Raw genomic sequence first — 22,804 nt, forward strand, 5'->3', positions numbered from 1 at the left:
CAAAGCAAAACGACGCCCAAACCCTGGGCTAACGAGGTGTGGGGTCAGGCTGAACCCGGGGAGGACCAGGGGAGGGAGGACCTAGGAGTCCACAAGGTCACCACAGCCTTGCAGTTCCAGTGCTGAGCATTAGAGGGCAGTGTTTGCTCAGCGTGCGTGTGTGGGGAGTGCGCGTGCCTATGAGAGTGAGTGAGTGTGTGTGAGAGAGAGAGAGAGAGAGAGAGAGAGAGAGAGTGAGAACGCCAGCAGGCAGTGGCCTGGATCCTAGCTATCCATCCTTTGTGCCCTGTCTGCCCTCCTAGCTACCAGCCACAATCAGCTGGGGAGCACTGCCAGGGGAGAGCTATTCAGATTGGGGTGCTGGGGTGCGGTCTCCTTGCTGCAGGGGGCAGGGGACACCGGGCTCTTCCTTACCTACATTTCTCAAACTCCTCACGGTGATGGCGAAGCCTTTGGTGCGTGGCAGCAGGTGGTACTTGAGGCTGGGCAGCCCCTTGGCTTGGGCCACCTGCATGCTGATCTGGTGCTTCTTCTCCGTGAACCGAGTGCCCTCACAGTGAATCAGGAACTGGAGAGAACAGCGCAATGGTCACACACAGCCCCCAGTCCACGTGCGGCCCTGGGTCACACCCATTCTGAGTCACACGCGCCATCCCCCATATACCGCAGTCACATGCAGTCCCCCAGGAGCCCTTATGGCCAGAGCAGGGATGGCCCCTGGCAGCTACGCCAGCCCCTGACCTCGGGGTGCAGCCCAGAGGCTGGCCTTCCCCTCTGCGCCCACAAGAGCTGGGGGGACAAAAGTTTACCATCTGAGGATAGTAGAGGAGTGAGCGTATGTGTGCGTGAGTCTGTATGTGGGTGTGTGAGCATGAGAAGAGCATCTGAATGTGAGTGTGACAAGAGTGCTCTGAGGATTTATTTCTGCACCCGTTAGTTCAAAGAGGAGGACCGGGTAGCGAGCGACAGTGGGGCCGGCCAGCGGGGCAGGTTGGCAGGACAGGCGCGAGGCGTGTCAGGCTGCTCACGTGGGAGTGCTCTGGGGCTGGGGCCGTGGCTGCTCGGGGTCTGACGTACAAAATACTTCTCGGGGTAATCCCGGAGGCGCAGTAAGCTCTTTGAGACGGTCTCGCGGTCTTGTTCCCACTTGCGCGTGCAGAAGACCATCTCTGTGAAGTACCACATCCAGCCGATGATCGGGACGTAGGCCAGCTCCTTCTTGGCCAGGACTTTGGAACCCTGAAACAGAGATGGGGGCCCAGGGCGATTTACGGAGATGTTACTAGAAAAAGAGGAGCGGACATGCTCTCCAAAGGCCTAAGGGGACGGTTCCAGAGCACAACGAAGCAAGAAGCCACTGACCCTGGAGCCTCCGCACCGGTCAACCAGAGGCCAAGGTTGTGCTAACTCTGCGTGGCGGGGAGGGGGGGTCTTCCTGGGGGTGGGCAGGCATCTGGGCGGTGTCCGGAACAATGAGGGACGTTTAAGGGTCTCGGGGATGCTCAGGTCATTTTCCAAGCTGGTCAGGCAGTTGTAACACCAGACTCTTTCTGTAGATCTCACTCAGTCCTCAGCCAAACTTGGTTCTGCCAGCAGGGCAGACATTATTCTCCTTTCACAGACTAGGAAATGGGGTCTGGAGGGTTCCCTGGGTCATAGGGCTGCACAGTGGGGGAGCCTAGAGTTGAGCTCGGGCCACCAGATCATGTTGGGGGCTCCCTGGCTCATCTCTAAGGCTGGCAGTGGGGCTGGACGCCCGCCTGAGAATGCCCGAGGCTGGCTCAAGACGCAGGGACCTGGCCCACCAACAGGCTGGCCCCTGGGGCTGCTCGGCGTAGGCCCTTAGCCAGTGCCGGCCTGGAGAAGACCAGGGATCGGGGCACTGGGGGGGCAGGAGAGACCCCAAAACTGCTTTTCATCTAGTGGGTTGGGCTCTATACTTTTCACCCTGAATTTTGGAATTGGCCAAGATACTCTCTGAGATGGCTGTCGTTGGTCGACGGCGCAGGTGACAGGGGCAGCGATCTGGACAGGCAGGCAGGCTTAGCTTGTGCTCTTGGTGACAACTGTCTAGTTAGGCCCTGAACCTAGGAGGCCTGTCGCGTCCGCAGCAACGACGCAGCTGCAGCTCGCTGAAGAGCGACGGGCCGCACCCCTAGCCACCTGCACGGACTGGAGAAAGGCACGGACGGCCGCTTGCTCCCTTTATGTTAAAAAACCCCAACAATAAACATCTTCCGCCGTGCTGGGAAAGACAAAGCACAGACACCTTTCAGGTTTAGTGTCTCCGTGTTTTGACGGGTTTTGTTTCTGTTATTCCCACAGACCCAACATGCAAATTCTCTCGAAGAAGAGAACCAAGCCATCAAATCCGGGGCCTGCCCCCAGAGGACCTGGAGGCCAGTCCCCATGGGTCCGAGACCTCGCCGTACCTGGGAGGAGGGCTTCCTGCGTGCCAGGCACAGACGATGCACGTCTATAAATTCTATTCCATCTGAAATCAAAAGCACTAGATACTCCCATTTTATAGATAATCAAACTGAAGCTCAGAGATGTTAAGTAACTTGCCCAGAATCACGGAGCTGACAGCTGGGGAAGCGGAGACTTTCGGCCAGGTGGCCTGCCGCGGGCCACAGTCCATGAGAAACGTTCATGCCTACCAAGGCATGGGGCCAGACATGGAGGGCCGCCTACCCAACAGCCGCTGTCCCCTCCTCTTTCTCTTGCAGGCTCCATTCCATTCCAAAGGCGACATGCTCGGGCTCTGGGGGGTAACCATGAGTGACGTCAACCCAGCCTCGCGTCCCCCGGGCCCCTCAGCTTAGTGTGGGCCTCTGACCCAGTTCTGCTGAGGTGGCTCGAGGGTCTGCTAGGGTGCACGGGTTCTGGGGCTTCTGGGAAGATTTCGCTCCACGACAAAAAGAGAGACGGCCAGGAGGCCCGGCCACTTTTTCTGCCATGAACACGGTTGCTGAGTGTGTCACGGCTTTGACGTCATGTTGTGACCCTGAGACAACAGGCTAGACATGCTGAGGCCACTGGACTCACCGTGCCAACCCGGCAGGTATCTGGCTACACTATCATCTGAGGGAACAGAGTGTCTTCATGGCCCAAGCCCCGGGGGTCAGGGTTTCTGTCCATCTTGAGCTGACGAAGGCCTGTGACAGAGCATCAGTCACTTCACCCTAGAAAACTCTTTGCTTTTCAACATGGGGTTACTTTAAATCCTCAAAGCATGAACTAATTATTCTGACTGTGCTTTCTTGTGCTAAGTGAGAAGGAAGTGCTTGTCACTCAGAACACAAAACCAAACTGCCTGGGGCATCACCACTCTGCCCATAGGAGCCATTGACAAGCCTATCAGCGTGTGTCCACTGCCAGGTTTCAGGTCCAGGGAGGCCCCTTCGGCCTTCCCTCAACCCCCTCCTCTTGTCAGCAGGGATGTCCTCATGCTTTCTGCTCTTGAGCCTCAGTTAACTCCTTACTCATGGCTTGTGAGATGGAAACAAGATAGAAAATCCTCACCAATGAACTCAACTTACCTTCTCGGTAGGTTAGGACTATGTACAAAATTTACATATTCCTGAACTCATTCCAAAAAGACTTTGCGGCAACATGAAGGGATTCTAAAAGATGATCTGTTCTATAACCAAGAAGGGAATCATATACTGTAGGGGAGCAGCCACTGGGTCTAGGAAGGTAAGTGGCCCCATGCGGTCAATCCTAGCTGTCTGGTGGGGAAAGTACTCTCATGGGTATTTCCTATTAATGGAACTATCCCACCAGACCCAAATGGGTCTTAGTGGTTGGCTTTTGATAACCTACTGCTAAGAGGAAACGGAACTTTGACAGTGATGTGGGATCTATGTGTAGACCAAAGAGATGAGCTCAAGAGTCTACATATCCATCACTGTCTTACTGTGTTAGAGGGAGCTCTGCAAATCATCTAAATGCCCCACAGGAGAAGAGCTCAATGAATTAGAGTATATACGACAGACCGTACATGCAGTGCATAATGCGATATTACAGAGCAGTTACTGTAGCCTGTGAGCCAAAGCAGCTCCACCACCTGTTTTTATAAATAAAGTTTTACTGGAACACAGCCACTCTCTTTCGGGTACACACTGCCGATGGTTACTTTTACGCTGCAACAGCTGAGCTGAATAGTTGTGACCGAGGCAATATGGTCCACAAAGCTGAAAATATTCCCTATCCTGCCAGTTACAAAGTTTGTCAACCTTTGATTTACAGCCACTAAAATTTGTTTCCTACGAATATTTAATAGCTGGGGAAATGCTTATTACATAAAACTAAACTTTTAAAAGGTCTGGAATCAAAGCTGAGTCTAGAGTCTGATTATGACTACATGAAGAAAGTAAAACAGGAAAATAACAGTAGCTCTGGGTGAGTGGTCAAATCAGAAGCGATTTTTTTTTTTTGTTTTATTAGATTTTCCTGTTTTTTATCAACAAAATATTTTGCAGCATTCCTCTAACAATGCCCCTTTTAAGAAGTAGTTGACATCAGCACATTTCAACCATTTGCTTCTGGAACATAAGTAAGACTGGATCAAAACAGCCTATTTGATAATGATGATCAAAAGGAACAGAGGAGCTATTTCTGTTTTTATGTTGAATTAATACGTCTTTCAACTTTAAAGTTCTGGATGTTATCATTAGGCCTAGACCTTGATGTTGACTATGTTTATTTGATATAAGAAATGTTTTAAAATATTAAGGTAGAAACTTTTGCCTTTCAAATCAAAGATACTTTACTTGATTTCCTTTCCTCAGCAGGGATAACAGGATTTGGAGAGCTTTGAAATCAGTCCTGATTTTGATCAGGCTCTACCACGGCCCAGCTGTGTGACTTTGGTCTTGAGACTTAACCTTCCCGAGCCTCAATTTTCCCAGCTGTATTATGAGGAAAGGAATACTTACCTCCAAGTGTTGCCGTAAAGATTTAATAACATATGGAAACATATACAAAAGTGTGGAGTTGTGAACCTGACAACAGGTGTTCAATAATGTATAGCTATTATTACTACCACAGAGTAAGCACAGGGGCTAAATGTCCCTTTCAATTCAGCCCATTTCCTAAACCATGCTTTAGCATATGGTGATAACAAAAGTTTGCGGGTATTCCAGCATTACCTGACAGGCAGTGTGCTGAGAGATTTACAGGAGTTCATTCACTTAAGACCCACAGACTAGAAACTTCCTACTCAAATATGCTTACAGTCCTCCAGGAAACTCAGTACGCCATCAATATCATGACCCTCCCAGGCCAAGCAAGGGTTTCTATATGTGGATGGTCAAGTCTTCAGGAAAGAATGTATAAAAACAATATCAATTTCATTTATTCTGGATTTATTTTGAGGGTAGATCTGAGAGGATTACTGATGAGTTAGATTGACCACAGGCCCATCTACTCATTGGCATGTCTGGAAAATAAAAAATGTTCATAGGAAATGCAACTTCTTATGAGGAATCCACAACTGCAAGGACCTGGCCATTGTTGGTAGTTGTAGGGAGTTGCTGACATGATATCACATTCTACAGTTAAAAGTTTATGAAACTTTTGAGTGTGTGTGTGTGTGTGTGATTGTGTGAGAAAGTGTATATGAGAGAATTTTATGTGTAGAAAGTGTGTGATTGAGTGTGTATGAGTGTGTGTGTGAGAGACTGTGAGAGTATATGTGTATGTGTGTGTGAGAATGAGTATGTGAGAGTGTGTGAGAGAGACTATATGTGTGTAAAAAGAGAGACTGTGTGAGTGTGAAAGAGGGTTTGTGTGAGAGAGGGTGTGTGTGCATGAAAGCGACTGTGTGTGTCTAGAGAGTTTGTGTGAGACAGACTGTGAGAGTGAGTGTGTATGTGTGTGTAGACAGACTTGAGAGTGTGTATGTGAGAGTGTGTGTGTGAGAGAAAGGGTGTGTGTGTAGAGAGAGAGTGTGTATGAGAGACTGTGCATGTGGAGAGAGACTATGTGAGAATGTGTGTGTGTGAGAGAGAAAGGGTGTGTATATGTGTGTGTGTAAGAGAGCGAGGGCGAGACCTATCTTACCACAGTTGCCCGATCAATCTAACTGAGCAGCCCATAACCACAGTTGGGACCACGCAGTTGCTCAGGGAGACAGCAAACCCCATGAACCCTCCAACACCCCATGAACCCCTTCAGCACCTCCAAACAACTGGTCAACCCCTGTGCAGAGACCACATGGTGCTAATGGTGCTAGAAAGAACTGCTTTGAAGATGCGCTGAGATCCAGTACATTGCAACCCTGAGATTATGAGGCTCTCCCCTCACTTGTGTCGGGTCCATGGCCTTTGTGATGAAAAATGAGCAGAATCAGGGCTTTTTAGTTAAGGTTTTTCTCCAGCATGGCCACCTGCCGGCTGATAAAATGAAAATGTTTAGTGTTGAGGCTGGGTTTGTAGGATGGTTGGAATGGGTAGGGCATCCAGTTCAGCCACCTTTCCGTGATTCTCCCACCTCCTCTGACCACTCCGTAGGCCCTGACAGAAAACACAATTGGGTTCTAACATTGGTCAGTACGATGGCCCCTGGTCAACATGCTGCTTGCACAAATATCTTTCTGGCCTCCAAACACGTGGCCATTCCTGAAGGTTTACCATCACGGTCACAGTTAGTCATTTGGATTCACCCAAGGTCATTTATTTCTACTAAATATAAAATACCTGAATAGGATCTCTTAAGTGGAACACTGAAAGCAGACTAAAACATCCACACTTTAACCCTCTGAAATTTTTTCTCGTCTATGAGCTAAGCCCCATCACTCTAGAGGACTAGCAAGTCAGCCAACAGCTCAGCCTCTTTTTTTGATGTGTGGTATTGTGAACTTTAACATCAAGACTGTTCTGTCCATGTAAGCAGTGTTTGTTAAATACCTCCTTTTTATTTATTTTTTTTAAAAGATTTTATTTATTTATGTGACAGAGAGAGACACAGCGAGAGCGGGAACACAAGCAGGGGGAGAGGGAGAAGCAGGCTTCCCGTTGAGGCAGGGAGCCTGATGCGGGGCTCGATCCCAGGACCCTGAGATCATGACCTGAGCCGAAGGCAGACGCTCAACGACTGAGCCACCCAGGCGCCCCTGTTAAATACCTCCTTTGTGCCGGGCACTGGGCCAGGTGGGGACACCAAAGTGAAGGTGATTATCTGTGGCCTTGAGACGTGCAGTCTAGTGGGAGGAGAGAAACAGAAAGCTGCCAATGTCTGTGTTACTTCGGCCACTGAACTCTGTAAGTTGTTGAACCGACATGCTCTCCGGCAAACGATGCGGGGTACAAGCCTGGACAAGATGGGGCTGCAATGTGTCTCTGAAATGTAAGTCCCCTACCACAGTAAAAGGCAGGAGATAGGACTGGAGCTCAAAAATCACGAGTCCGGCGCATGCGCGCGTGTGGGTGCATTCACATGTCAAACGGTGAGACTCTATTTGTGCCCATGAGAGTAACATATATGTGGCCTAAATCTGCTTATCCTCATTCTTTCTCTGGCTGGCTGTCTCCCTTCTCTGATGCTAAAGAAGAAAATGCTGGGGACCTTACACTACCAGAAAAATCTCAAGAGAGTCGGAAAACAAAATGAACACTGTGCCACAATTATTCACAGCCGCTGGGGGAACGCATAGAACAAACATGAAACAGAAGCACTCTCTGAGAATTCATCTCTCTTCGACTGCAAATAAACGTGTATCATTTATCCAGGTGGAGTAGAGCGCTCCCAGCTCCCAGACTCTCGATAGCATCTTCCCCCCACCCAAGTCTGCGTCCGACCCCCTGACCAAACCCGAAACTCTTCTTTGTTTGCCTGGTGTGTGGATATGGAGTGGGGAGGGAAAGGGCATCTGGGGACAAAGGAAACTCTTGAACGTTGGGTACTTGTCACACTTGACTCTGCTCAGTAGGATCAGGGCTCCCGATAAAACAGATGAGAGAAGATGCAGTGTCCAGCTCCCCCTTCCTGAGCACAGATCCTCACGTCCCCTTCCTAGCCTCTGTTCCGAATGGTCAGCCTGAGTCCCTCCCGTGGTGGCCCTGGGCAGAAGGAGAGACAGAGCAGAAGGAATTCCAGGGGCAGGGCTGGGAGACCAGGACCTTGCAAGGGCGGAAGATATTAGGAGCTATTGCCAATTCCTGTGGCCGGCAGGTGTTTGATAAGCAGCTGATGGAAGCACAGGGAGACGGAGGCATGGGAGGGCCCTGGGCACGTTAGCAGATGGGTGTGACAAAGAGGGAGCAGTTACCGGGGTCCCTGAGGAGTCAGAGCTGGTTCCCAGGACAAACATCCCCTGCTCTGAAGGTCTGCTGAGGCTTGTGTGAAGAGGAGGGAGGAAGCCCAATGTATTGCCGCTTTAAGCAAGTCTGGATTTACGATCTGTTGGTGTAATCCAACCCTGGCTTGTTAAAGACATTGCCAGAGGATCCTACTTAATAAAAAAGAAGACCGGGGCACGGGGGTGGCTCAGTGGGTTAAGCCTCCGACTCTTGATTTCGGCTCAGGTCGTGATTGATCTCAGGGCCCTGGGATGGAGCCCCGTGTTGGGAGGGAGTCTGCTTGTCCCTTTCCCTCTGCTCCTTCTTGCACTCTCTCCCTCTCGCAAATAAATAAATAAAATTTTTAAAAAGACTAAAAAGGCCTTGGTGTGTCTAACTCAGCACTACACTTCTAAATATAACTTTTAAAAATAAAGTGTACACTAACATTTCCAGGGACGTATTCAGTTATGAACTCAAGCTGCATCTCTACTTCCATTGAGCTACTGATCTCTTTCCTTGGCCAGTGCTGCACCTGGCTGCCCGAGTTGTAAGGGATCTCACCTCCTCACCATTCTCTCGGCTTCCTTATCTGGGTAATGCCGGGTCCCAGCAGGCCTGGCCCAACGGGTGAATACTTGGAGGCCCACAGTGGTGTCCCCGCCCACTCTTACTGCAGTGGGTGGTGCCGGAGTACGATACGGATGATGCTGATTAAGCCATTGAGGGTGGGGTGGGCGACCATGTTTCCCACACACCCACATGATATTAGCATTGAGGGTGATACAAACCCGCCTAATGGAGCTGATGAACCAGAGCTGCAGGTATATCTGATGGACAAGAAAACGTAGGACACTTCTCCACATCTAGGGACTCGGTTGGTGAAGTGTCTGCCTTGGGCTCAGGTCGTGACCCTTGAGTCCTGGGATCGAGCCCCATGTCAGGCTCCCTGCTCAGCGGGGAGTCTGCTTCTCCCTCTGCCTCTGCCGCCCCTCCTCCCCATGCTCGCTCGCTCTCTCTCTCTCTCAAATAAATAAATAAAATCTTTAAAAAAAGAAAAACAGTTCTCCACATCTAAAAACTTCTCATCTCTCTGTAGCCAACGGGAATTTGACAAATGTGTATGAAGAAACCTCGATAGCACGAATACAAGCGCACTTGGCATTGCATAAAAATGATGGGGGATGTCAGTTGCATGGGGATCTAGCTCCGCTTAAATCCCACCTAGTAAAACATTTGCTCTCTCTTGTCTTCCATACCTTATCCTATTCTTCATAAGAAAACACTCAGTGCAGGGGAACTAATTAGGGTCAAGGAAACTAAGCATTATTACATGCCTACTTTGTGTAAGGCACTTGAACTAGGTATTTTCTTATATTCATTAAACAAGCACATATATTCAGTGAGCCCTATATATTTACTAAGCCCTTACAACATCATGAAATGGAAATTATTAACTGAGGTTCAGAAAAGTCAGATAACCTTCCTAAGGTCACACAAATGCAGGAGCCAGGGTTCAAGTCCACATCTGTGGGACTCTTAAGACATTGGGTTTTTTTGGCCTGCATATCTCTCTCTCTCCTGCCACGCTTAGGAGAGAATTGTTCTGGAGTAAGTAGAAGGGAAAAGAAAGAATTGCTCTTGATATCTGAACCAGAACGCATAGATTCACCCTTCTGACCATCCGCTTTGCTGCTAAGTTTTACATGTTCAAAAACAAGACAGAGGAAACCCACCATTTGGGGGGATGTTATAACTGAGGGAGGTTTATAGGAAATCACATTCGTGTAGACTTTCTAAACAACTCTGCACTGACATTTTTCCTGCAGAAAACCTTTAGAGAGAAAATGATCCTTTCACAATCAAACTTGAAGAAATGCTGGTTTTGAGACACGCGTCACCTTTCACAGAAAGAACCGTATTTAATGTTAAGGACCAGAAGCGTCTTGGCAAAATTAAATCAGAACACCAGCGGGTGGGGTTCTGTTCTAGTTTTAGCTCCTGGGTGCTTTTCTGGGGGGTTTATGGCCTCGGCGGTTCGTTTTACTGAGAGCCCAGGAGAGTTCGGCAAAACAGCCGCCCCGTGGTAAGTCTGAAATCAGCCCACGGTGACCTTGAGCTGGGGGCCAGGGAAGTGAGCAGGATGGTGAAGTGAGTATGCACCTTGGCCAGGCCCAAGTGGGGAGGAGCCTGTCAGCGCAGCCCAAGAACATGGCACCCACCCGCTTGCTCACGGAGGGGCACGTCACCCACGGTCTCTCCCTTGAGGCACCTCCCCACCTCTGTCCGGTGCCTGATAATCATCCCTTCACCCCAGTCTCCCACTGCTCCTAAAAAATCATGCCCTCGAGGCCTCGTTCCAATGTTACCACCTTCTAGAAGTTTCCTGTGTCCCCGGGGGCCAATAGTCCCTGTGCTTGTAAGCACCAAAATGTTACACCAGTTGTGAAACTATTGAAATTCCTCCCCCAATCTGGTAAACAGAACTGCCTCAAACACCAATATTCCACCTTTACCACAGTGACCCCAGCCCTCCAGGCCCTCCCCAGCTAACAAAGGGGGGACACTGGGAACGACAGGCGCCCCCAGGATGGTGCCGAAGGGCTGACTGGTCTGTGGCTAAATAAGTTGCCTGTCGCCCCAAGTGAGCAGCACGGTCAGCCCTATGTCCTTGCTCTCTTACCTTGAGGGCAACCTCATGAAGGACCCTGGCGGGACCCCCCGCTGAGCTGTGCCTGGATCCCAGACCACACAAACCCAGGTAAGACCTGTTGTTGTCTTAAGCGGCTCTGTTCTGTGGCTTGTCACACTACCATAGCTAAAACCTTCAGAGGCCAGAGGCCAGATATGTTATATCTACGGCAGTGTGACAAGCCACAGAACAGAGCCGATCTGAAGAGAAACATCCCAGTTGGCCTCCAGGTCAGCCTCCAGGCCGCACCCACCCAGCTGGTAAACACTGAGCCTCTCGGCTGCCGTATACGGAGCGCTTAACAGGGGCCTGGTGTTGCTGGAAGACCCGACAAACGTGATCGTGGGTAGCCCGCCGTAACCTGACGGGGCCACTGTGGAGCGATGCGTATGTATTTTACTGGGACAGAAAGATGGGTGAAGAGGTACCGGAAGCTTCGGAAGCCCTGAGCCTCTGCATTGCACACCACAGTCTGTGGGGCACTTTAGAGACACTCATGTCAACTGTCCACAGGCCATGCCCCTCCCCAGGGAGGAAAGAGTCCGTGTGTTCCTCGAAGGTCATAACCAGAGCCTTTGGCGCCCTGGGAACCAGGGCCCCTGGAATGACCTCGGATGTCTGTAAAAGGTTAAAAGACCTTTTTCTCCTTTTTAAGAAAATCCCATCACTTTCCCCCCAAAACCAATTTCACATTTAATTAGCCCATTCTCAAGAATTTCGGCAAATTTCACTTGCTTCAATTTAAACTCACTCCCTCTCGGGCTGTTACCTGTGTGGGCACAAACTGCCCCGTCAGGAACCTTCTCCTTGGCCCTTCTCCTCTAAGAAGGAAGTTCCCCAGACTCCAGAAGGATCTCAACGTCATGCATTATTTTTAAAAAGAGATCAATCAGGTGTCTTTTCTTTGAAGGTGATTTAAGACCAAAGGTACTGCTGAGCAATTAATACAGCAAGCTGCTGCTTTGTGTCCTCCTAAGAGTGGCGGGAAGAAACGCGCCACCTGGGAAGGGGGCCGAGCCGCTCACCTGGCACCCTGGCCTCCGGCTGGACCTCAGCCGCTGGAGCAGCCAGCGGGGAAGGGAACTGCTCCCTGCTTCGGGGACAGGCCATTCCCCTGGGGGGAGAATCTGGCAGCTTCCCCCCGAGTCAGCCCAGCCCCCGACCCCGACAAAGCTCACCAGTGCCTCGCTCATCCCCTCCTGGCAGCCGCTCCTTGGCCAGCACGAGGCATCCTTTAGAACGTGCGGCCACAGCATGGCTGGTGCGTGGCGCTCGGCGGAAAGGGGAAGGTGGCCGCCTCCTGTCCCTGTCTGGACCCTCCCTCCTGTCCTGGTGGGGACTCTGGGGCTCCAGGAGGCACATTAGCAAGAATCCGGAAAACCGGAGGCCTAAACCTCCAAACTTCTAGAACAGTCTCAGGCGGCAGTGCTCACAGCCCTTCACCGGCAACCCTGGCTGCTCGGTTTTCAACAGTAAGAAAGGCAATCGGGTGACCATGGTGTTCCTTTACGGATCACAGCTGGAAGTGAAACGTCTCCGTGCTGTCAGCGGGACGGCTGTCCCGTCAGTAACCTTCTGGCCATCCACAGTCTTAGCGCTGTGCTCAAGCTGTGACGCCCTCAAGGACTCCAAAGTCTCTGAGCTAAAAACCCTAAAGGACGTAGACGTAGCATTCCCGCTCCATGAAAGCGTCTCCATCTCTGGAGGGCTCGCCCCTCCTGGCCTGGAACCGTCTCCTGGCCTGGGACCCTCTCCTGGCCTGGGACCCTCTTCTGGCCTGGGAGCCTCTCCTGGCCTGGGACCCTCTCCTGGCCTGGGAGCCTCTCCTGGCCTGGGACCCTCTCCTGGCCTGGGAGCCTCTCCTGGCCTGGGACCCTCTCCTGGCCTGGGACCCTCTCCTGGCCTGGGACCCTCTCCTGGCCTGGGACCCTCTCCTGGCCTGGGACCCTCTCCTGGCCTGGGAGCCTCTCCTGGCCTGGGACCCTCTCCTGGCCTGGGAGCCTCTCCTGGCCTGGGAGCCTCTCCTGGCCTGGGACCGTCTCCGGGCCTGGGACCCTCTCCTGGCCTGGGACCCTCTTCTGGCCTGGGACCCTCTCCTGGCCCGAGACTGTCTCCTGGCCTGGGACCGTCTCCATGTTACTTCTCCTGTGAGCACATCACAAGCACGCACTCTTTCCATCTGTTTGTGCCTGTTTCTGCATGGCTGCATGCCTCTGTGAGCTTCTCTGTTGTGCCTTTGCTCTGTTAGTTCCTGCCGGGTCCCTCCCTGACCTGGTGAAGAGACTGACAACTCTCACTCCTCAGAATGAGCCCCGTGCAGACCACGAGCCGGGAGCGAATGGGAAGCCTGGTCCCTGTCCCAGTCAGCCCTGGTCATTTTCTGACGCAAAGGCTCTGGGGCCCCGGGCCCCGCAGCTTTTCCTCCGGACTTACTAGTTACTATCCTGGAACCAATGATTTAGCCAAGCGGAGGCTCTGGAAGTTTATTGATGAAGTGTCAATAATAACAATGCGATAAGAATTAGGAAGAGTGTAAATGCAGTGAACAGCACCTGGAAAGCGCTTGTGGTCATCAAGCTACCAGGAGCACAATGTGGAGGGGGCAGTGACCACAGATCTAGCATGCCTGCTGTACCACAGGGCCTGAGAGCCTCTCCTGGCCTGGGAGCCTCTCCTGGATGTGCGCTCACATTCGGAGCCTGGCTCCCTCCCAAAGCCACGTGGGAAGCCCGGGAAACACCGCCTGTCCCTCCAGCACACGGGGAGAACCAGGGGTGGGGGCACGTGGGCATGCCGGGAGGTCTAGCTAGCTCTAAGGCAGGAGAACGGATGTCCTAGCAGTCAGGGTGCAAAGACACTAGGTACCCTTTCTCCCAAGACAGGAGAAGGACCTGGTCACAATCATCCGCATCCATGATGGGGTTGGGATGGTGACATTTTAGGGGGTAGTCTCCTCTCGCAGAGAATAAGACCACAAAACCATACTTGAGATCTCTGCCCAGGGTTTCTAAAACGGAGAAAGGCAGATGCTAGAATGTTCCATCTTGTTCCTGAAAATACATTTAGTGCACATGCGCACACAGATATTGGAACTGGAAGAATAATAGGAAAACAAAGAAGACACTGTTGACAGGAGGGCCTGTTGCTTTCCTAGAAATCCTTTCAGTGATTCACCCACAGGCAATGCAGCTTTCTAGAAGTCTCAAGGCAGCAACAGTGATGGAGTTCACTGTGTCTATCTCTTGAAAAACGGCTAACGACCTTACTTGCCTTTTGATAGTTTAACTGCATCATAATGAGCATCCTTTGTCCCAAAGATGTGAACGGGACATGGTTCTAAGCACATTTCCTTCTCTCTCCTTTTGCCCCCAATTTAAAGGTGCATAAATGTTTAAAAGCAGATACAAAATGTGTCCTACACTATATAGTCTTCCTTCACCCAAGGTCTTCCCAAAAAGGCCGAGTCAAAGGGGCCCCCAAGTGCTGCTGGCCCACAGGCACATCAGGGACTGGGCCCACGGAGCCCCGCCGCCGGCTCAGACCCAGGGACTCCGTCATCCCAGCTTCTCTCCTGGTCTTCCATCTCCTCCACTCTGAACACTGATTTGGTCCACCTGGTCCACCAAAGACAACGTGACATGAGCAGACACCCCAGCTGTCTGCAGGGGTGACTCCCAGGTGCAAACCACGATCCCTAAGTTCTGGTGCAAGCTGTCCCAGCCCTTCCCCGCCCCCGGGCCAGGACATGCTGTAACCCCTGTTGCGACAGCTCAGCACGGAGACAACTTCAATTCGATTATGTGATGCAGGCGCGACCAAGACACACCTCGACATTTTCAAGGTGACAAAAGTCAGCTAAGAAAGCCCAGCCCCAAAGGCATGCGAGGAGTCAAACTAGTTGGAGGATATAGAAGTTCATGGGCATTCTGAATTCTGCCACTGAAACTCTCTAGCTTGGGGATTCCACATTCTTAAGCCCACCAAGATGAAAAGGCAGAGGTGAGCACTGTCCGTGAGCCAGGAGAGCAGGAGAGCATAGAGATGAAGGACGTGAAGTGGACTCACACCACGAGTCCAAATCCAAATCTACTTCCTAGCTATGGGACCTTGAGCACATTATTTAAACCCTCTATAACTCAGTTTTTTAAAAAAGGGAAGATATATATCATCGATTCGTAAATGTCTCTGTAAGGAGTCAATAAACGAATTGTGTGTAACGTATCTAGCACATAATAATCGCTGAATCAGTATCATTATTGCTCATTAGAAGATGTGCATCTTGATTCCAAGCAGGAATGAAAAGCAATTGTGAAGAACATTTCATCAGGTAGAAACCGTGAATGCCTCTGTTATCCTGCATGATTGAGAGCAAAAAGGCAAGTCATAGTGGTGAACCGGGGAAATGTGCGAGGGGGGGAATATGAATCCGACTTACCCCTAACACCCCAAAGCGTTCGGCCAGGCTCCAACCACAGAGAAAGTCAATCTCAAACTTGTGGTTCAGAACCACGATGGCATTTTCCTTTCCATACTTGGGGTAGGCCTGGGGGTCTGTGTGGATGACGCACTCCGTGCCCGACCACCACTCCAGCAACATCACCAGCTCTGGAACAAACCATAACAACAGACAGACGTTTATTTCACGCATCCGTGGTGACCAAGGCTCGGTTCTGCTGGGCCAAGCTGGAGCAAGGCTCTCCCCTCCCGGCTGGGGCAGAAAGCAACTTCTAGGGGTCAAGTTCTGGATCATTTCTGCCCCGGCCCCCATCCCTGACATGATTTAGAAGCAGAAGGAAAACGAGAAAGACTCCACCACAGTGTCCAGGGAAGGAGAGGAAGCTTTGAGAAGGCAAATGACTTGCATTCCTTGATTAATTGCCTTGGGGAGAAGTCAATCAGAAAGCCTGAATCCATCAAGAACTCCTGCCCCCGTGTTTACAGCGCTCTGAGAGGCGGCATGAGACCATGCCCAGAATTCTGAAGATCCTGGGAAGTGACTAATCAGGATACTTATAAACTCCATCAGAGAACACTAAATACCTTATTTCTCTCTCCCATTCATAATGGTTGTATGCACCCAAAATAATGAAGACCCAGGGTGTGAGGAAGTGAGGTTACATGAGAGCCATTATACTGCGGGCGTAAGTGAAACTTAAAATACTCTGTAGGAGCTTGTGAAAAAAGAAGTCCAACTTCACTTTATTCTTCAGTGATGGCTTTAATCCTGGCGTCCCATTCCCAACCTGGTTGCTTCAGGAAACGCCTATCTATATGGTAGAAATTGTCCAGAAAAAGAGTTGCATGTTGGTGTAAAAACTGTATCTATGTACCAGTTTTAAAGAGAATTTGGAAAGCTGAAGGTGTTCGGCAGGTGGATGGGTGGGTGCGTGAGGCCTCTGCCAAGGTCGTAGCCCTGTTTATTGCTGATTAGTGGGGTACGCATTTGCATTTAGCAGAGGACTCACTCGCCACCACCCCCTACACACACATGCACACACGCACACACACACACACGCAGACGAGCAGGTGCAATCTTGACTCCAGGCAAACCTATGTTTTAAAACCTTTCTCCTGAGGTTGGAGACTGATGCATTCTAACTGGTGCACTAGAACTCTCTAGAAGGCATTGCTAGTTTCTAAGCAGTGAACACTGTGGGACTTTGGACAAGTGAACCTCTTGGCGCCTCGGTGTCCTAATATTTAGAATGGGTCGCTTCACAGGTTCTGTGAGGATTCAAGTACAGGACGCACTGCAGGGCACTCCACACAGAGCACACGGGAAGGTCCCAGCAAATCAGCCACTCAGGATCCAGCATTATCATTAAAAACAAACCAACACCCTCCCCTTACTTGACAAGGAGAAGTGTCTACCTATTCCTCGGAGAAAGCGCCAAGTCCCCAGTCAGTTGTCCCACAGACGGTGACATCAGTGGGACCTCACGTGGCAAGTCAGGGAAGGAGAAGGTAAGTGTGTAGGGAGGGCGGGAGGGGCAGGCAGCACCGCCGGCCGGGACAAAGGGAGTTTGTCACCACTGGGTAGAAGGATGCTTATATTGCTGCACTGATTTCTTCTAAGAGACAGGATGGGCAGGACCAATCTCCTCCATTACCAGCCACAGAGCACAGATAAACCCCAAAAGCAGAACTACATGGGAGTCCACCAGATAAGGCTGGCCATTCCTGTGACTCACATCCCACCGTCATTCTGCAAATACCCGCTGAATGCCTCTCCGGGCCCCCCTCCTCCCCAGCAGCGGCCAGGCGGGGCGGATGCACACTTTCCCCAGCACCCTCCCGGGACTTAGAGCGGCTTGTGATCCAGCGTGAGATCAGCTCCCCGATGACAAAGCGCAAGCCCTGGGCGCAAGGACTGCATTGTCTGGTTCTTCTCACGCTGGCCTTAGTCCAGAACCCAGCACAGCACCGGCACATTGAAGCTTTCAACAAATACCAGTGACCTACTGTGTGCAAGCACCAGGCGAGGTACTGGAGGCGTGGCTCGATGCCTACCCTCCTGGAGCCGACTGCCCAGGGGGAAGACAGTTTTCCACTCACAAGGTGGTGTGACAGGGAAGGACGGACTTATTCATAGGATGGATGGTTGCTGAATATCGTGCTCATGCCTATGGGGGTCAGACACTCCAGGCTCCAATCCTGGGGGTGCCACTCACCACTCGCTCATTTCTCAATGTCCCCTAAGTCTCCCTGTCCTTGTCTGCAAAATAGGGATAGGAAAAGCATTTCGACTTCACCCGAGACTGAGGGTGTTAAATCAGATTACGGCGTCAAGGCAGGTAGCATAATGTTGCACATAGTAGGGAATCGGTAAGTGGCCAGCCTTTTACTACTGTGATACGCACGGTGATTTTAGGCTCTGCAACCACTAAAGGCAAGAGGGACGGAGTCGGGGGAGGGAGAGAGCCAGATGGAGCCAGACCGAGAGGGACAGTGTTACGGCGACTTCTGGACTAGAGTGGGGAGCGATGATTTATGGCTTCATAATGAAGGCAATGAGAAGCCCCTGGAGCGTTTTTAAATAGGCACACAGCAGCATCTGATTAGCATTTTGAAAAGCTCACTCTGGCTGCAGTGGGAACAGACCCAAGAGCCGGGCAGAAGCAGTTAGGGGGTGGGTGCCGTAGCCCAGGGAGGAGGTGATGGTGCTGAGGCTGGGCAGCTAACAGCGGAGAATTAGGTTCTCAGGACACTATTAGCCATATAACTAAACACTAAATCTCACTGGGAACAAGAGTTTTCTTTCCTTTTTTTTTTTTTACCAAAGGCTTTCAATTTCTTTTTTATTCACAATACATACATTTATAGAGCCACATTGTAAAAGAATTTAGAAATCCAGAAGTATATAGAGGAAAAGGTGAAACTCCCCTTGGTGGCTTTGTGATGTGTCCGTTAGGCTCGGCCGGACTACATTTCCCAGACGCCTTTCTGGTTTGTGTGTTTGTTTCCAGGTATGGAGGCCCACAAGGGACAATCCTGGGCGGTTTGGCAGGCGAAAGGAAAGCGTAACTCATGCACGTTGCTGCTGATCTGCTGATTCACCTCCTCAGCACAAAGCGGCAGCGGCAGCAGAGGGGGCCTGCAACTGCTCCCCCTCCTTCACATCCTCCTCCTTCAGCTTCTCTGACTCCTGGGCCAGGGCTGTGTGTCTGCTGGCTGATGCAGGGCCCCCACGCCCTCAACACCAGACGCAATGAGAACTGACATGACATTCAGAGCGCGCTTGGGGGTTCCAACCCCTTGATCTCCTCATCTTACACCCATCACGCCTTTCTGACTGCCTTCCCTGAGGCTTCAAGCTCCGAAGGGAGCTGCCGAGACCACACCCCCGGCTGCAGAGATAGCCTGGCCAGCCCTGTGGTTGAATAAGGACCAGTCCCTGCGACCCTTCTCTGCACTGGGGAGTGCAGAGCTCCCAGCAGCTCTGCTCCACCCCCCCACCCCAGCCCAATGGAACCCTGATGAGGCACATCCTCCTCCCTGCCCCCAACCCACTCCCTCGTCCAGGGTTAACCATTAGGAAGAGTTTGGAAGGAAGGCATCTCGTCCTGTTCCTAGGCATTTACACAAAGACATACACACACACTCATGTGTTTCCCACCCACAAATGGGTTCACACTTTATCGACCTTTGTAGAAATATACATATAGTGATTTTTCTCCAAATGGTATATTCTGGATCTTTCCATGTTGACACATGTTCAGAGTGATATGAGCAAATATTGCTTGGGCTCCGGCCATGTGCTGGGGACCGCTCCAAGGGCTTTGCATGAGGTATTGTGTGAAATGCTCATATTAACTCTCTGAGACTGGGAGGCACTATTATTATCCCCGTTTTAAAGACAAAGAAACAGAGGCAGAGAAACTTCTGTTCAATATATGAAACTGTCATTTTTTTAGGTCAAGAATAGCCAGAATGACAGCCTCATAAAGGCTAACACAGGAGCTGCATGGCAGTTCACACTGTGGCTCCATCGTGATTTATGTGGGCTTTCTGCCATTGATTAGCATTTCCCCCTTGTTTTTTTACTGTTATACACACGGCAATAAACATCCTTGAAAATGCATGTTTTAGACAAAAATATTTGTGAGAGTATTTCTCCAGCATAGGTATACACAAAAGTAGAATTATGGGTCGAAGCATATGCATATTTTAAAATTTTATGGTTATTTCCAAATCGCCCTCCAAAAAGATCCTACCTATCTACACTTGAATCAACAGTGTGGGAGAGGGTCTGTGTCCTACTGCCTGGAATTGACACTAAGCTCCTTGCAGGCTGAGGCCATGCGTGTCTTTCAACAAGTATTCCCACGTGGAGTGTGGAATAATGTCAATGACCTTGTGATTGGCCTCCAGGCAGCACCTGAATCGCCTCATCTTTGTGTCTCTGCCACCCTTGTCTCAACACCCAACACGGGAGATACTCAGAAAGCTTTTGTCATTCGAATGACTTCCTGGCTGATGTTTTAGTTGGATGTTCTTATATAAGTAACGACACACGACTTAGAAATACCACCATGAATTAAGGTTTCCTTTACCCTGTGGTGTGGCTGTTCTCAGCGCTGTGGGCCAGGGCCTGGCTCAGTCTTTCCCTCCAGTGTCACAGCCAGCTGCCGGGCAGCGCCATCTTCCTAGCTGAAGGGCAACTACCTCGTGGGGGTGCTCCCATGTGAGCGGGGACATCTGTCATTCAAGTGAGACGCACTCCACACCATGGCACCCGGGCTCAGGGCAGGCATGGTGCCCCCGGTCCTCATGCACAGGGTTCTGGGGGGTCTCCCAGCAGCTCCCTCAACAGCCTGCCTTGCCTGCCCCCACCATCTGTCCAGGGCGGCAGCAGAACCTGGGGGAGCTCTGACCCTCTCCCTCCAGGAAAAATGGGAGTCCCAACTCCTTGCAACCTTTGGAACCTCCAACTCAACTTAGGAAGTTGCCAAAGGGCACCTGATCAGAAACTATGGGCAGGTGACTGGCACCAAGGATGCCCGTGAGGAAGCGGGGTCCTTCCCTTGTGTATTTGGGGGAAAATCTCTTGTCAGCAGTTGTGGGTTGCAGATGTCTCAGCTTGCATTACAACGCCGGGAGTCAATGACAAATGCTAAAAGCGCAGATAGAAGAGAAGCAAAATAAGGTCTTTGCCCCCACAGCATTCACCATCTTCTTTGTGTTTCCAAACTAACCCTCGGGAAGCAACCAGGAAAAAGCATAGGAGCTTTGAGCTGACAAGAACTGGGGCCAGTCATGGAGTAGTTAATTGAAAAACAGTACAGCTAGGAATGAAAACGACACATCAATTCAAAACTGAAGCGGAAGCAGGGGGGCGGGGGGCTTGGTGCCATCGGGAGGGGGCTCTCAGTGGGAGGATGCTGGGAGGAAGGGAACCGGGCGGGCAACGTTCCTGGGGCCTCCCCGGGCCCGGCTCAGACCACCGTGACGCGGCAGTCATATCTTGGCCAGCAGGGTGAGCGAGCGCAGGGTCTATCGGTGGACACGGCCCTTCAGGGCCCGGCCCCACGCGTCCCTGAGCACGGGGAGGGCGTTCTGTCTGGGGCCCCGGAGGAGCAGGCTGTAGGAAGACACAGGGGCCCAGGACAGCTGAGGCCCCTGCCCAGGAAGGTCACTCGGGAAAGCGGCTGGGATTCGACTCCTCCAAGGTCAGGCACCCCCAGGTAAAAACATGCGGACCTCCAGGTTCCCAGGCCTGGCCCTACTGTGTGTGGTGATTGTTTGCTGCCACCTGAGACTGAGTCACCCATGGGAAACTCACAGCCATGTGACACAAAAGGCAAAGAACGACAGACAACTTTGGAACACGGAGAAGCCGCTATTGTCCCTCAGCGATGTCCTCATGGAGCACCTCACTAACTAGAGCTTTCCAGTGACGCCTCACGGTTCTCCTTGATCAGCCTGTTCCTGCTCTCCCGGAAAGTGAGTGGTGACTGGGTCCACACGGGAGGGATGATGGCTGCAGGGGGGTCATGCTCAGACCACGACAAGCCATCCTCCCGGTGTCCTCAGACCCTGGAGTCACCTCTCTCTCCCGGCTCCTCCTGACGCTTGCAGGTTGGGCACATGTGGCTGTCGGTTAGAATCAGCCTTTATTGGTGCCAATGAACAAACTTCGGTCCCTGACCTAAGAAGGGACCTGGGGGGTGGGGGGCCCTTCCCTCTTCGCTGCCTCCCCCCAGGAGCCCTCTCCATTCTGTGCCGGAAGTCCTTCTACCCAGGGGCACTGCCTCAGGTTAGGGACTCGGCACGCTTTCCTCTGGCCTCTGCAGTGGCCCAGATGTTGTGGGGACAGTGGGCTCTGCACTCCTGGGGCTGCTGGTGGCTCTGCGGTGGCCCCGCCAGGAGCCCCCCACCCCAGGGCCCTGAGCTCCTCTCAGCTTCCTCACCTCGCTGGCTGAGTGGAGCTGACACCCACTTGGGGACTTCACATTCTGTCCAGGTTCTGTCCTTCTCATGTCTGTCTCGGTCCTCGAGAACATTCCCACCTCACCATCAACACAGACAGGGCTGCCCCAACCCTCAAGCCATTTTTACTTTGACCTCAGAAGGAATCTAAGTGTTCAAAGCTGGAGGAGATGCATGGGACACAGGAGAAAGGGAGGCATGCCACTCACAAGGTCGGCTGAGGAGCAGGTTTCCTCTGGTCCCGGGGCCTCACCGCCTTATCACCGAAACCGGTTCCTTCCCATCCTCCCTCCCCCACTTGACCCCAACAGATACCTAAGTTACCACATTCCCTTCCCGCCACCCCCTGCAGCCTCGGCCTGCATATTCCTTCCCGGCAGGAGGGAAGGGACACCCCGATCACCCGCCCAGGGAGCCAGCAGGGCCTTCGGGGGCTGTCCGAAACTCGTAACAGACAAGATTTACGAGCACGGTTTCTACACCATGATGCAGCCATGCGGACGTCTTCGTCCTGTTTAAACATTTTCAGATTGCCCAGTTCTGCAGTCTTCATTTCTCCCGTGGCAACTCCGTGCGGGCGGGGGCTGGAGCTGGCCAGCAGCTACTTCCCCGCGGCTCAGCCACCCCCAGTCCTACCCGGGGGGCCCCGTCCGGCCTGCTTCGCAAGCTCCCCGTGGGCGGCCGGGCCGGTGGAGACACTCGGTCGGGGGCAGAGTCGCTTCTGTTGTGTTCGCTATTGTGCTGCTCAGCTTAGTCACGGGTCGAAACGAGGGGTAGACGGACCAGAGGAAAAGCGAGGAGGGAGCAGGAGGTACCTATTTTCCTGTCGGTAACAAAGGAGCAAGAGAAGGAAAATGGTAAGGAGCACCGTTCACTGAGTTAGCTCGCGGCGTCCTGGCAA

At 51.9% G+C, this 22,804-nt stretch overlaps 1 protein-coding gene across 5 annotated transcripts in view; it reads right to left on the minus strand.

The window, feature by feature from the left end:
• LOC118001819 (1-acyl-sn-glycerol-3-phosphate acyltransferase delta) overlaps positions 1–22,804 on the minus strand; it is a 119,672-nt gene that overhangs the window by 14,496 nt on the left and 82,372 nt on the right. For all 5 annotated transcript variants that reach the window (XM_034991958.1, XM_034991957.1, XM_034991959.1 and 2 more), the window contains 3 exons: positions 15,410–15,579; positions 1,078–1,239; positions 415–568 (listed from right to left, as the gene is read on the minus strand). In XM_034991958.1, the coding sequence (XP_034847849.1) occupies positions 415–568; positions 1,078–1,239; positions 15,410–15,579 (486 nt within the window). The remainder of the gene's footprint in view (positions 1–414; positions 569–1,077; positions 1,240–15,409; positions 15,580–22,804) is intronic.

Source organism: Mirounga leonina, unplaced genomic scaffold (genome assembly GCF_011800145.1).
Source record: "Mirounga leonina isolate KUSES-001 unplaced genomic scaffold, KU_Mleo_1.0 Mir_54, whole genome shotgun sequence".
Lineage (NCBI taxonomy): Eukaryota > Metazoa > Chordata > Mammalia > Carnivora > Phocidae > Mirounga > Mirounga leonina.